The sequence below is a fragment of the Eubalaena glacialis genome, chromosome 13 (assembly GCF_028564815.1).
Source record: "Eubalaena glacialis isolate mEubGla1 chromosome 13, mEubGla1.1.hap2.+ XY, whole genome shotgun sequence".
Lineage (NCBI taxonomy): Eukaryota > Metazoa > Chordata > Mammalia > Artiodactyla > Balaenidae > Eubalaena > Eubalaena glacialis.
The window spans coordinates 30,924,199-30,939,312 of NC_083728.1; the positions used below are offsets into that span (position 1 = coordinate 30,924,199).

Genomic DNA, 15,114 nt, shown 5'->3' on the forward strand with positions numbered 1-15,114 from the left:
TAAATGAAACTTTTATAACCTGCCTTGGGGGCCCACATTTCCCATGTGTCCAATACGCACAAACTAAAAAGGCATCAAGACAACTGTCAAACTAGACATCAAGCGTGTGTCTACACAACTACTATGCGGTTTAGCTCAACAAAAAAGTGACTTGACTTACCTCATTGATGAGGAATAAAGGAAAATAAAACAACAGAAGTATTTATCTCAGTTACTCAGTTACGATACAGTCATAACATTACTGGTTTTAGTTCTGGTGTAATTATTATTATTATGGATGCGTTTTTTGTATCATGTTAGAAATTTAAGTCATATTGTAAAGTCATATAAGAAAGTTAAAGTGACTAAAATTGGTCAGAGTAAATCTAGCAGGTTATATAAAGGGATATATTTAAACAAGTTTAGTGTTACAGTATCAGGATTTGGTAGGTTCTCTTATGAGGTTCCTTTACACACTTATCTGTAATGAGTAATCAAATATTGCATTAACCAGTCAAAAATTATGTACGGTGTCAGAAGAAACCAAGCAAAAAAATTCTTTTCAATGTCCCCACTATAGTCTACATTGCTTTTGGTACAATTCTGTGACTACTAAAAGTTATGTATGATACACAACTCTTCACTCAGATACTGCCCTGTCAATACAAAAGGAACAAGCTCCTTAGAACCCTGGTTTTCAAACTGTAGGTCGAGATCTGTGAGTGGGTTAGAGAAACAGGGAGTTCCCTGGTGGTCTAGTGGTTGGGATTCTGCGCTTTCACTGCCATGGCCTGGGTTCGGTCCCTGGTCGGGGAACTGAGATCCCGCAGGCTGCTCGGGGCAGCCAAAAAAAAAAAAAAGAATATAGAAACAAATATCAACACACATCAAACCATGATAAGCAAAGGATTACTGTGAAACTTTAGCCTGTTCATTATCTCTATATATGCACACACACGTACCAAGTCCTTGATGTAAAACGGATTTCTTAGTAAGAGATACTGTCAAAAATTTTTGAAAAACACAGCATTGGTAGAATAGTTGTCTCCAATCTTGGGGCCAGGGCTTAGGACTGGAGGTGTCTGGGGCATGCACTTGTGAAGGCGTGCTGCAGTGCCCTCCAACAGTACAACGGGGGCATGGAGGGAGGAGGTGATAGAGTAATAAAGATTTGTGGGATATGAAGATTGCGAAGAAGGCTTAAGAAATGAGTTAGTGATTTAAAACACTAATTAAACATCCCCCCGACACTTCACCAAATACAGCCCAAATCTCTGGGCTCAGTATTTACCACCCTTCCCAGCTGGGTCCCAAGCTCCCTTTATACCCTGTCTCACCTTTGCCCCCACCTTTTCCTTTCCTCCACCCAACACTCCATGCCCCTCAGTGAACCACAAACCTTTACATTCTGCACACCTGGCTTCTCCTCAGCCCAAAAGGCCTCACCTTGTAATTACAGGCCGTGCACCTGTTGGCTGAATGATGGGCGGTATCCCTGCTATATTAATAGCATTGCCCTGCCCCCACTTGTGGATGGGGCCATGTTTTGTTTACTGTGATTCCCTGGGGTGCTTAGCATCCTGCCTCATACTTAGTATTTAATAATTTTCCAACTCTTGACCAATTTTGTAAACAACCATTTTGATAAGACAAGTTTATTATATGGCTCTCCAACCTCTGCTTGTCAATATACCTTGAAGGTGCCTTAAAAAAGAAAAGTTGTGGGACTTCCTGGCAGTCCAGTGGTTAAGAATCTGTGCTTCCACTGCAGGGGTGCACGGGTTCAATCCGTGGGGAACTAAGATCCTGCATGCTGTGCGGTGCAGCCAAAAAAAAAAAAACAGTAGTGATAGAACCGAACTGAACCACACTGGACTCTATTGGGAGCAAAATGCTTTCAAAATAGACCTGTTGGGCTGGGCTGTGAAGATAAGGCACCTAGAACTAGCACAACAAGCACTGTGTAATTTAGGGGTTACAAAAATCAAAACTTATCTGATTGGTTGAAGCCATCAGTCTAGAGTTCCTGATGGAAGGGGGAAATCTGTGAAAGAGGAGCCACACAACAGGTTGAGGACTCAGATAGGTCCCTGGTTCTGAATCACCATCCTTCAGTCATTTATATTCTCAGCCACCTGAAATAACCATAAGTAAAAACTGTACCCTCAGGAAAAAATAAAAATAAAAATGGAGTTAGTGAATAAGCAAATGGAAATCCATGGTATTTAAATGTTTAAAATCAGTTTTAGCATTGCATGTACAGATCAGTAATGTAATCATTATGATACCTTGTGTGTTTGGTCAACTTTTTAAGGTATAAAAGTATTTAAAATAATTTCATATACAGCTGACCCTTGAGCAACATGGGTTTGAACTGCTTGGATCCACTTACACGCAGATTTTTTTCAGCAGTAAATACTACAGTACAGCACAATCTGTGGTTGGTTGAATCCGCAGGTGCAGAACCACAGATAGGGAGGAACTTCCGTATAGAGAGCCAGCCATAACTTATATGCAGATATTTGCCTGTGCAGAGGGCCAGCGCTCCCAACCCCCCGTGTTGTTCAAGGGTCAACTGTACTAATTTGGGGAGTTTAAATGCTTAGAAATATTTAAGTAATAATTAACGTTTACAAACTTGAAAATTTGTCTAAGCGGTTAAACTTGAAAGTTTTATTAGTTGTTAAAACAGTTTGTACATATTTAGAAAAATGTTAATCGCTTACTGTCTGAAGAACTATTCATTTGATACTTTTATTAGACTAGTGGATTGATTACTAAATAATGCACAAAGGGTTACAGGTTTTCCCCCTCTACACTAAGCCTCTGGGACATTAAGAGTCTTAGAAGCCTTCTGGGATATGAGGAAGGGTTGTGCCTTTTTCTTACTCCTGGCCTGTGGGCAGTGTCCTGAAGGTAGAATGTGGCAGCTTGGGCCGCCATAGTCATCTTGCTACGTGGATGGCAGTGGCTGAGGATGGTTGAGGGAAAGGATGGAAGAGACCTGGAGCTACTGTCTTGCTCTTCCAGAGAAGCTCCTTCCACTGGGGATTTTAATTACTTGCAACTTTACGGCCTGCCTTTCCACCCCACCCTCACTTCCTTCGCTGGCTCTCAACCTTGGCTACACATTGTAATCTCTTACTTATGTTCACTGGACCCCAACCCCAGAGATTCTGATTGAACTGGTCCAGGGTGCAGCCTGGCACGAGACTGCAGTAAACTCCCCAGGTGATTCTAACAAGCAACCAGGGCTGAGAACCACTGCTCTAACTGTAAGCTCTTCTTTTCCCTTTGGAAATTTATCTTTCTATTTCATACTGTGGTTATCTATGTCTATTTCTTCCTTCTTCCTAGACTGTGGGCTCCCAAATGGCCTTCCAAACAATGCATGTGGCCCTTCCCAGCTCCAGGGGACTTCAAGTGTCCATCGCTGATAGAAGTAGCAGAGTTATGCCTTATTTGGAATTTAGGTTCTATAGTCTATGCTTATGGCATCAAATGAGTCAAAATCACCCTTGACAATCCCTCAGGAAGGCTCTGTTCTGGGAGTCTGATGTCCTGTCTCCCCATCACCATCTACATAGACCATTTCCTCCTAGACCGGAACAGAAAGCTGCCTCCTCCTCCACCAGGCACCAGAGGAAGTAGGTGGTTGTGTTTAGGCGCCATCTTGCGTAAAAAATACACATTTAAACAAATGCCTCACCCTCAGCACAGCAGGAAGCTCATGCCATGAACAGCCCACAGGAACCAGAGTGCTGACCCTACAGGAGACACACATCTCCCATCTCAACCCACTCTCAAGCATATGGTCCTTACATCCACCAGTGCGTGGAATCACCCACACCATTCAAACTTTTTGTCAAGGATGCAGAGCTGAATTCATGTGAGGTACTATATGAAGCAATGTCCCTCCACTGCACAATTCTATCCAGCTCAAACAGGTCTTCCCCTTTCTTCTCCCTGTCCCACAAGCAGCTGGCCCAGCCTCTCTCCTCCCTGACCTCCCTTCCGTCCCTCTTAAGGCTGATGTTCCCTAGGACTCTATCCTTGGCACTTCTCATTAACTCTTCTTCCTAAGGGCTCTCATGGTGAGAACTCCTTCCTCAGTTCGGGGAGATGTGGCCCAAGAGGATTCCCACTTTGGCTCTGGTAAGGTAGGGGAGGAGGAGTAAGACCTCATCCAGGCTTTGGGGGCTGGGCTTGCAGGACACAAAGGAACAGAGTAAACGCTTTTTTTTGAATGAATGAATGAATGCATTCTTGATAAGAACGGAACTTGTATCTGCCTCCAAAGGACCCCACCCCCACCCCCAAGATATATTCTGAGGCTGAGATTTTCACCTGCTCATCTAGCACCTCTTCTGCCACACCAAGCCACACCAAGCTCACCAGTGCTCATAGACCTTTAATCTATAACTGCCTGGCCACACTCCACCACTGCCCCAGGATGGAAGGGAGGGATAAAGATGTATAGCCAGCTAGACCATGCCAGCTCTGAGTCCAAGAGGGAAGGGCTAGGTCAGGCTGGGACCTGGGCAGGGGGCTCCCGGCCCCAGGTGATGAGGGAGTTGCTGGCCTGGGCAAGCTCGGTGATGGATACCCGGCCCCGCTGTCGGATGAAGTTAGCCATGGCAGCCAGTTCCTCCGGGGTTATGTAGATGAACTTGCCCCGGTCGTCAATCACACCTGTGGGGACATGCAGGTTGTGGGGCTGAGCCCTCCCCACCTGGCCTGAGGATGCCCACCCACCCACCCCTCCTGCCTGCCTACTTGGCCTTTCCTGGCTGTATCCAATCTTGGCTAGGTGAGTCAAATCAGGCTTCCTTGCCTGTCCTCGTCACTCAAAGCCATCCCCAGGCCTTAGCGTGTCCTCCTTGTAACTGCATCCCCCTCCTCAGTACACTGCTCCCCCAACCCGGGGTGGTCATCCTACCTCTGCAATAAGTCCCTGCAGCCCCACGTGGCTAGATACTCCCCAAGGCCAGGGCCCGTAATGACTGATTCTTATCCTCTCACCTGTAAGAGTTCCCTCAGTCAGCAGGTCCTGGATGCGGTTTATGGTGTCCTATGAGGAGAACAGTTCTCAGAGCAGAGATGGGTGCTGCCGTCCCCAGAAAAGGCACTCGCAACCTCCCTCCCACCACAGCCAAATCTACTCCTCTCCTTCTCATGGCCACCCTGCAGTGTGACTCCATGTTTCTCCTTTGGAGGGATCGAGAGAGAAGGGGCTCTGGTCCTGGGACCCTGCAGGACCCCTGAGAGAGGCTCTCTTCCAACCAGGGGAGAACCGTTGGTGACATTTGACCGAGAAGGCTGGTATAGCCTGTTGTAAGACAGCTGTCAAGGTAATTGGATTTGGGCTGCTAAGAGTGATGGGGTTTAGACATTTTTCTTTTTTCTCCCTGCCTGTTTTCCAACTAGTTAGAAAGGCAGGATTCCTGGGGTGCCAAGAGATTCCTACACTCTACTCATTCTTGGTTGGGGGCAGGGTGGAAGGGGCATCAAGACTTTCCATCTTTAGGGCAGGCCCTCTCTTACAGCCACACAGACCCCATGGCCACACTCCATGTAACAGGCCACCTTGTAGGGCTTACCTGAGTCCGCAGGCCCACCTGGGAAGCCAGGTCTTCCAAGAGCACAACCTTGGACTGCTACAAACAAAAGGAGGAAAGGGAGTGAGGCTGAGCTTGAGCAAATCCTTCTCAGCACTGGAACCCTCTGAAGTTGGCATTCTGATCCGATCTGCTCTGGGTGGCTGGATAAACACTGTGTAGATTCCTATGGGAGAGCCTTGCTCCCTTCACACACGACTCACGCACTCTCCCAACTACCCATACGGAGAGACACACACATTCATAACCTCTCATTCCCTTGCTTGTGGGCAGAGATCTGCCCAAAACTACCACCTGCCCCCCAGGCTCCCGGACCGAAGACCAGCCTGAGACAGACTCACAAGTGGAAAACCAAGCACAGCTGCCAACTTCTTCTCTGCAACCAGACGTATCTTTCTAACATCTTGGGCAAGTTGGAAGGGGAAGCACCATAGAGATGAAGGGGAGGGGTGACAGTCACCAAAAACTATTTAAAAAAACTTTTTCTAGGACTTGTATTTGCTGAGAACCTGCCAGGACAAGGTACTGAGAAGGTGTTGGGGAAGCAATGTTGAAAAAGACATAGCTCACAGCCCCGCCAGGAGGAAGGTGAGAATGTGGAGAAGCACAGAGCAGATAAAAGGCCCCAATAAGCCAGGGCCTCGGTAGAAGCTCATTCTTGCCTCGCCTTTGCTCAAGGACCCCTGGCCTGGAGAGTACCACAACCCTGACACGCCCATACTTCTTTTTACCCATTCTCTTCACACTGTAGGAGCCCCCCCTTAAAATAACTGTTGATAACACTGCTCAGTGCTTTCCACACACAGCCATGTGCCACGTGCCTCCCTCACATCCTCAGGAGAAACGTTAGTTCCCAGGGATGCAGCTGAGGGTCCACTGCTGGATCCTACACATGCACCTGCCCCCGCCTCCCCCGCCTCTCTCAGCATATGACTTGAGAGAAGGCGGTCTTTTGCGTTTCTGTGCATCTTCCATAGCAAATGAGCTGGGGTAGGAGTGACACGGTGACGCCGCCCCAGCTGCAGATGGCATGTGACCGTTTGAAATGCCAAACGGAATATGTAAGCAGGGAGGCAAGTGAGCGGCAGTTGGGCCACAGTGTGGGCAAGCACAAGGTGACCTGGCCAGCCTGCCTCTACCTACAAAGCAGGGAGTGGATGCTGGGCTCCGAGCGACAGCTCAGAGTGAGAATATGGAGTCACCCCAGGTGGTCCCTGAAAACCCGGCCTGAGGGGCTGCTGGGGCCAAAAGTATGTTTGGAAAAACAAACCAACCAACCCAGCCTCAATCAGAGAGAAGAGTGGAGTAACAAGAGCAAGCTATGCCTGTGCACATAACTGCTGCGCACAGAAATGTCCCTCCAGTTCTGAAACCCTAAGGCGAAAGGGCCCATCCCCTTGGAGCCAAGAGGAAGGTGGGTAGGCTGAATTTTGGAAGTTCTCCTTCTCCCTGCAGACAGCAGCTCTGGGAGAATCAGCTAGCATAGGCTGGAGAGACTTCTAAACTCCAAAAGAGTTTGGAGAACCCCCAGAAAATGGCCCCTCCAGAGAGGTGCTGAGAGCGAGGGCTGGCACTGCCCTGGGTACCTTTTCTCAGGCCTCTGCCTTGGAGAGGGGGACCTGAAGCTGATGCAGGAGGGCTTCCTCGAGGAGAGACTCAGGACTACATTGCTGCCCACTGGGTAGGTGGGGACAGTGAGCTCCAAACAGCAGCAGGAAAATGTGAGATACCCTGCCCAGGGTTGCAGCCCTCAATCAAGTGTGCCAGGGTGGAGAATGGGCTCCATCAGAGGGGAATGGCGGCAGTCTGAGGGAGCCTTCTCCCTCTCGGGAGCCCTGGCCCCCAGCTGTGAGCCTAGCCCCTCGCCGGCTGGGAGGTGTCTAAACCCCGCTCTCTTCTGGGAGAGGTGGGGGAGGGTTAGCAAGCCCCCGGCTCCTTGGCGCCCCTGGTTACCACTCCCACCACCGCCTCCGCTCCCTCTGCATTCCTTCCCTCAGCCGCCTCTGCACCCCTTAGCTGCACTTGAAAACCTCTCCCCTCATCGCATCCTTTGTGGGAGAGGAGAAGCTGCTTAGCAGCAAAGCAGAGCAGGACGTGCTTATGCAACGCAACCCGGAGCAGTATCCGGGAGGCCTGCGCTGCAGCTGTAGACAGAAGGGGGCACACCTGCTGCCCTGCCCCAGATTCCAAAGGAAACATCATCCTATAATCCCCCGGAAGACCCACGTTCCTGGTTGGGAACACATGGCAGGGGATGCTTGTTTCACCTCAGTAGAGCCTCAGTATGACAGAACTGGCAGAAAACACACGTGAAGAAACTTGAAAACACAGTGACTCACTGAGCATGGGGTCTGAAGAGCAGGGAAACTGTCAAACCCTAAGCGTGAGGAAGCGATCATAGACTCGCACCTCCCACACAGACCAGGTCCTTCTCCACCTTTGGGGTCAGAGAAGAAGGGACTCTCCTGTCCAGGACCCCAGCAGCTCAGCTTCTCTTGGTCCACCTGCCCACTCCTGCACAAGCTTGAGTGAAACGCCTGCAGCCCCCGCTCAGGCCTACTCCCTCCAGGCCCTGAAGATGCATCCAACATGCACACAGGAAGCAGGCAGCTGACACCCAGGTTCTGCTCTGTGGCTTCTTACCTTAATGTAGTTGATGAACTCGGCCAGGAATCTGTGGGACTGGAGGAGCAGAGAAATCAAGGTGAGTGTCCCCCTGGCAGGGGCCACAGGGTCTATGCCTACACACCTGCCCATCTGAGTGTCACTTGCCTGCCCTGCCTGTGTGCCTGTCCAACCACCTGCGTGAGCAGTAGAGCCTCCTGTGGTGTGGGGATCAAGGCACCACTTCTCCCAAAAACAAGGTCTCAGCCGCTAGAGCCTGCTGATCCTGATGCCCACCCGCCTCTCACTGCCTGACCGGGGAGGCAGGTGAGGAGCAGCGGGGTGTCTGGGATGGGGTGGCTCGTCTTTTTGGGCACAGGGAGGGGTTTCCTAGGGGTGGTGGGCCCACCTGCTCCTCAGTCATGGTCTCGCCCACACCCTCTTCCTCCACCACGAAGGCCTCCTTCAGTTTCAGATACTCTTCATGCTCCCGCTGGGCCTGCTCCTCCCGGGCTTTCCTCTCCTCCTCCTCCTGTGGACACAGAAGAGGCAAGAGTCAGATATTTTGGGGTGAGTGCCCACCCTATCCTGTTCTGGTCTCTGCTGCCCCCACAGGGCAGCAGAGCATCCAGCCCAGCCCTTTCTCAGGGACAGAGCTCCTTTAAGACCTTGATCCCTCTGGCCCCTAAGCTGAACAGCAGGATCCCTCTTCTCAATCAGTTCCATCACCTCCCAGAAGAATGCTGCTCAGCCCCCCTTTCCCTGAAAATCCTGCCATGAACCCCCCCATAATATCCTCCAGTCACCCCCCCTCCCACTTCCTGTCCTGTCATGTCCAAACTTCATGAACAAACACCCAGTTTCCCTTTCCCCCCCAATCATCCATCCCTCCAGCCCACTCCAATCCGGCTTCTGCATACTCAGCTCCACCAAAACAAGTCCTGCTATGGTCTCACCCATGTCCTCCAACCACAAAAGCCAAAGGACAACCATCAGGCCTCATACCCCTGTCTTCTCAGTGGCCTGGGGCAGAGCCAACCATCCCTTCTTCCCTCCCTTGGCATCCAGACCCTACCCTCTCCTGGATTTCCTCCTGTTCCTTGGGCCATTCTTCCCGCCTCCTCCATCACTCAGCCCTGTCCCTTCTTTCTCCTTCACTCTCTGGGCCACCTCACCATGCCCACAGCATCAACAATTATGTCCTTGCCAGTGGCTGCCACAGTTGTATCCCCACCCAAATCTCTCCTTGCAAACGCACGACTGCCCAAGTGGCACACCCACTGGGCTGTCTCACAGGCACCTCAAATTGATTATGTCCCAGAAAGACCCTGTGATCTACTCCCCACACATCTGGTACTCCTCCTGGGCCCCTGGCTCAGTGAATCACACAACCGTCTGGCCAGATGCCCTGGTTAGAAATGAGGCCCCATCTACTTCTTTCTTTAACTTCTGGAAAACTTGATCCACCCATGTCACTCCATCACCAGCACAACCTAGTGCAACAGTCTCGCCCCAAATCAACCCATTTTCCAGAATTCTCAGAACGATCTATTTTAAACATGAAGCTAAAGCTGGGACACGGAATATACAAGATGAGCCTGGAGCATTTTGCAGTGTCAAAAGTAAGAAAGTATTTAAAAAAACAAAACAATAAGGGTATGTCAAAGGTACACAGGAGCCAACTAAAAGAGCTCCCAGTGGCCAAAGCTGGAACAATCTAAGCAAAAAAGTCAATAAGATAGCATTGGATAGGACTTCCCTGGCGGCCCAGTGGTTAGGACTTTGCACTTTCACTGCTGAGGGCCCAGGTTCAATCCCTGGTTGGGGCACTAAGATCCCACAAGCCACGTGGCATGGCCCAAAAAAAAAAAAAAAAAAAAAAAAAGATAGCATTTGGATTATAATACTAAGTTCAAATAAATATCCATAAGTCCATGTGGATACAAATAAACAATTGGGGACTTCCCTGGTGGCACAGTGGTTAAGAATCCGCCTGCCAATGCAGGGGACACGGTTCAATCCCTGGTCCAGGAAGATGCCACATGCCATGGAGCAACTAAGCCCATGCGCCACAACTACCGAGCCTGCGCTCTAGAGCCCACAAGCCACAACTACTGAGCCCATGCGCCGCAACTACTGAAGCCTGTGCGCTCTAGGGCCTGTGCTCCGCAACAAGCCACTGCAATGAGAAGCCCGTGCACTGCAATGAAGACCCAATGCAGCCAAAAAATAAATTAATTAAAAAAAAGAAAAAAATTTGCTTTAAAAAAATAAAACAATTGAATAAAGAAAGAAGAAAAGATAAATCTGTACAAAAGAATTCCAAATACTTTACGTAAATACTCTCCTCTTAAGAAGGTGGAACATAGCTCCCTACTCCGTAAGTGTGGGCTGTGCAGTGACTTGTTTCCAAAGAAGCATGGGAAATGGGGAAATCTGGCAAATGTAACCTTAGCCAGGTGATCAAGGTTAACATACTAGTGATAAGTCAAGTTGATAACATGTACCCTTGCTATGTTGTGGTGAGGATGACACTTCACCTCCGGTCTTCCTTCCAGAAATCTATAACCCCCAGTCTAACCGTGACAATAACATAAGCCAAATGCAAATAGAGGGACATTTTACAAAATACTCGCCCAACAGTTCTCAAAACTGTCAAGATCATCAAAAGCAAAGAAAGTCTGAGAAACTGTCACAACCCAGAGGAACCTAAGGAGATATGACAACTAAGTGTAATGTGGTATCCTGGATGGAACCCTGGGAAAGAAAAAGGATATTTGGGGAAAGCTAATGAAATCCCAATAATGTGTCAAATTCACTTAATAATAATGTATTAATATTAGTTGTGAGAAATATACCACAGTAAGGTATGATGTTAATAATAAGGGAATCTGGGGTGCAGGGGAGAAGAGTCCCAGAATATTTAAGGTGCATTATTAGGATCAATATTCAGAAAGGTAAAAAACTCTCTCAACTAATGCCTCCCCTCTGCTATGTTCCAGCCCATCTGCTATAGCACCCATAGCCAGGCTTCCTGCCATCCAGTGTCCCTGGACAATAGGGCCAGTAGAGGCCAAAGGCACCATGCTATGGGGTCTTCCCAGCTGGGCAGCCCTGGCTCTCACCCTATATACCCCACATCTTTGTGATGTTGCCTTTCTTCGGCACCTGATTCTCAGAAGGAAGCAAGCATCTGGCAAACAAAGGTTGATTCACCGCCCTTATTGCAGTGGCCTCCATTCCCTGAGCATCTTCTCTATGCCAGGCCCCAAACAGAACCTGGTACAGATACGATCCACCATCTCTTACAATGTCCTTTAACAGCCTCAAGACCCTTGGGATCCAGAACCCCCACTCCGCCACCTTACCTCTCTGACCCCTTTCCTTCTTCCTTACACTGCTCTAGCCACTCTGTCTCAGTATTCTTCAAATGCTTCAGGTGTGTCCAATAAATCACATGCACTAAATTTCAGTCTCAGGCTCACTTTTCAGCAGCAGCTTTACAGAGGCTGCACCTAGAGCTCAGGGACCAAATAAACCAGGGCCTGCACCTGGCTCAAGGCCCCTCTTCTAGGCTGGAGGTGTTGGGAAGCGGCATGGGTATCAAGGCTGCCTGGGCAGCTGTCAGAAGTCAGCATCGGGGGACTGGCTCACCTTCTGTTCCTCCTCCAAGCGAAGCCGCTCCTCCTCCTTTTTCCACTCTGCCTCACGCTGAGACTCCAGGCGTTTCCGCTCCTCACGCTCAGCCTCCTCTGCCTGGAGAAAGGCCTTCATAGGGGGCACATCTCCACCCCCAGCTAGAGCTTGCCCGCCTCCCAAACAGGCCAGGCTAGGCCAGGCCTGGCCACAGACCAAGGTTGCAGGAGACGGAGACAGGCAAGCATCAAATACCAGCCCAGCATGCAAAGAGCCTCGAGGGGAGGGTCTGCCATTTAGAAGACCCTTTCCCACTTCTCAGAGCTGCACCCCATCCCTCCTGCTTGCCTCACGCTGGGCTTTTCGTGCTTGTTTCTCCTCCAGCTTCCGTAGTTTCTTAGCTCCAATTTTCCCTAACAGGTGAGTCTCCACTGGCTTCTCGTTGTCTTCTTCCTCTTGGGCTGAGTATGGTCAGAGAAAGACACTGCAGGTCCTGACCATGGAAGACTGATGATGATGGATCCACCCTACCCCTTGTCCCTCTCCTTATGGGCGGATCTCCTTCCACTCACTTGCAAATACCACTAGCCCAGCTCTGCCCTCTAGAGGCCTCTGCCACGCAGAAATTCATCTGGGGGTGTGTGTGTTAGGTGTGGGGGAGGGGTGAGGGAATCATGAGGCAAGAAAACAGACGATAACTTTAGATCTGCACAGCCATAAAGAAAGCACTCTAACCCAAGGGTTAAGCCCTCAGGAAATGAGTGTGCCCACACAAGGAGAGTGCTGGAATAGAAGGAGTGGACTGAAGAACTCTCTAGGTTAATCTAAAGACTCCTGCCCTTGGACTTCCCTGGTGGTGCAGTGGTTAAGAATTCATCTGCCAATGCAGGGAACACAGGTTCGATCCCTGGTCTGGGAAGATCCCACATGTCCGGAGCAACTAAGCCTGTGTGCCACAGCTACTGAGCCTGTGCTCTAGAGCCCGTGAGCAACAACTACTGAGCCCACGTGCCGCCACTGCTGAAGCCCATGCGCCTAGAGCCCTTGTTCCGCAACGAAGAGTAGCCCCCGCTCGCCGCACTACAGAAAGCCTGCGCTCAGCAACGAAGACCCAGGGCAGACAAAAATAAATAAATAAATAAATAAAAAGACTCCTGCCCTCCTGTTTGGAAACTGAGAGCCAAAATGAAGGAAGAGGGGGTTGGCTCAATGGAATAGGGATCAGGGTCCAGAGCTGCTAGTCCCCGGGAGCAAAGCCTGGGTCCTAAGTCTCCCCTAACTACATCCTATGGCTCCCAGATATCCCTCCCACACTATGGCTTCACACCCCACTCTTCTGCCCAGCTTTGGGGGTCCCCTCACCCTCTAACCCAGGCCCTTTCTCCACCAGGCTGGGCCCCTCTCACCTGGGATGACGGCCTCCCCCTCATTCTCAACTTCTTCTGCCCAGGCCACCCGCTGGGCTCGACGCTGGGCCTGCAGGCGGCTGCCCAGGTCCCTGCGGCGCCGGGGCCTGCCCCCAGTTCTCTGCTCCTCGGGCTCCAGGGGCAGAGGCTGGGCCACTCGGCCTGCTACTACTGCCTCCTCTTCATTGTGCAAAGGCTCTTGGACAGCTGTAGGGAAGAGAAGAACCATGATTCTGTCCGGCAGCCCAAACCACCTCATGGCAGGGGGAACAGCATCCTGGAAGCCTCACCCTCCTCTGCTCAACTTCCTCCAGGCTCCCGCTGCCCATAGCACAAAGTCCCAATTTCTCAGTCTGACTGTGGAGGCCTTCATAACCTAAACCCAGACCTTGGTCCTATGCAGCAAGATCACCCCATCCCTCCCACCTGTGCTGATATCTTTCTTTCCTCTCAAGGCCCCACTTTTCCAGTTGACCTGTCAGGAAACTACCACCCTGCAAGATGGAGCTGAAGCTCTACCTCCTCTAGGAAGCCCACCTTGACCTCTCCAGACCTCATCTGAATGCCCACGGCAGGACTGCATTTATCTGTTGCCTAACACCTGCCATGGTTTTATCTGGCACCCCAGTCATAGAGCACACCCGAGGGCTGAGTCTCTCCTCTCAGGAAGATTTGTTGGCTATTTGCCTTACCTCAGCTTCTCTGTGCCCACCCCCCTCCCGCAGATGCTCTGAAGTAGCTTGTGGGCCCAAGGAGGGGGAGAGACATATACACAAACCCATATGCTCATAAGAAATGATGGGGAGGGGGGCAGGATGGAGGATGACAGGTGTATCTGTTCTGTGCCCTGGAGGATGACATGGCCTTCCGGGCGGGGTGCAAAACAAGGAGGAAGGTGCATGGCCACATGGGTATTCTCCTTGAAGGTGAAGGAGAGAGCTTCCTGGAGCCACCTCATGCTCTGTTCAGCTCGTGGGTACGTAGAAAACTTAGGTTCCCCCTTCTCGTCAGCTGCTCTGGAGCCCGCCTGGGAGGGATGGGAAACCCCTGTGGATCCCCCAACGGGCGCAGAGAAGGGCTGCCCGGATGAGGGATGGGAGTGCCCGCCAGGGCCTGGCCCTTCTGCAGTGCCAAGGGGCGGGGGGAGAGATGAGGCGAGGCTCTCTTTTGCGGCCAGGAGAAAGGCGTGGGTACCCTGCTACTCAGTCCGCGAGTCCCAATCCTGCTCTGCGGCCCCCCGCTGGGTCCCCTTCGCGCACGTATGCGCATGCGCGCAGCCTGCCTGCCGCGGAAGGCGCGGCTATCTCGTCAGCCCAGCCAGGCAAGCCGGCGCATGCGCAGGAGTCGCGGCTCGACGGCCTACAGAGGCTCCGGAGTCAGAGAACGCGCGGCCCCACTGGCCATGGCGTGGCGACGTCTCCTACCTGCTACCACCCGGCTTCGGCTGCGAGTCAGGAAGAGGATAAGGCCGACAAGCAGAGCCGCCGCCACCAAGTACACCACCGGGGCAACCATGACAACGCCTTCCAGGTGGAACCAGCGCGTCCACTCTGAGGCCCGGGATCTCCCAGGCCCCGCCTAACGCCCATGTGGCCCCTCCCGTTTCCCATTCTAGGCTCCGCCCACCACTCGGCCCCGCCGAGGCCGCACACTAAATTTAGAGGCCCTAATTTTTTTCTTAATCTGCTGTACAGCAATGAATTAATTAATTAGCTGTATAGCAAAGTGATTCAGCTATACATATATATCCTTTTTTTTTGGCCTTGCTGCGCAACTTGCAGGATCTTAGTTCCCCAGCCAGGGATTGAACCTGTGCCCTTGGCAGTGAAAGCGCAGAGTCCTAACAACCGGGCTGCCAGGGAATAACCTAC

The 15,114-nt window shown here is 51.1% G+C and overlaps 1 protein-coding gene across 1 annotated transcript; it reads right to left on the reverse strand.

Annotated features, from left to right (window-relative positions):
- Positions 1 to 4,370: 4,370 nt before the first annotated feature.
- On the reverse strand, positions 4,371 to 14,815 carry DDRGK1 (DDRGK domain containing 1). The gene is made up of 9 exons (XM_061207984.1): positions 14,668 to 14,815; positions 13,244 to 13,450; positions 12,186 to 12,298; positions 11,856 to 11,957; positions 8,611 to 8,733; positions 8,241 to 8,279; positions 5,580 to 5,636; positions 5,002 to 5,050; positions 4,371 to 4,671 (listed from the first exon to the last, which is right to left on the reverse strand). The coding sequence occupies exons 1-9, from the start codon at positions 14,756 to 14,758 to the stop codon at positions 4,505 to 4,507; spliced, it is 948 nt and encodes a 315-aa protein (XP_061063967.1). The 5' UTR covers positions 14,759 to 14,815; the 3' UTR covers positions 4,371 to 4,504.
- Between the last annotated feature and the right edge of the window lie 299 nt (positions 14,816 to 15,114).

What these genes read in the sequence shown, in the direction of transcription:
- DDRGK1 (XM_061207984.1), bottom strand. Translation starts at nt 14,758, where the DNA reads ATGGTTGCCCCGGTGGTGTACTTGGTGGCGGCGGCTCTGCTTGTCGGC. An exon ending in CCGAAGCCGGGTGGTAGCAG is followed by an intron (nt 13,451 to 14,667) that starts GTAGGAGACGTC and finishes TCTTCCCTACAG; the next exon opens with CTGTCCAAGAGCCTTTGCAC. An exon ending in AGTTCATCAACTACATTAAG is followed by an intron (nt 5,637 to 8,240) that starts GTAAGAAGCCAC and finishes TTTTGTTTGTAG; the next exon opens with CAGTCCAAGGTTGTGCTCTT.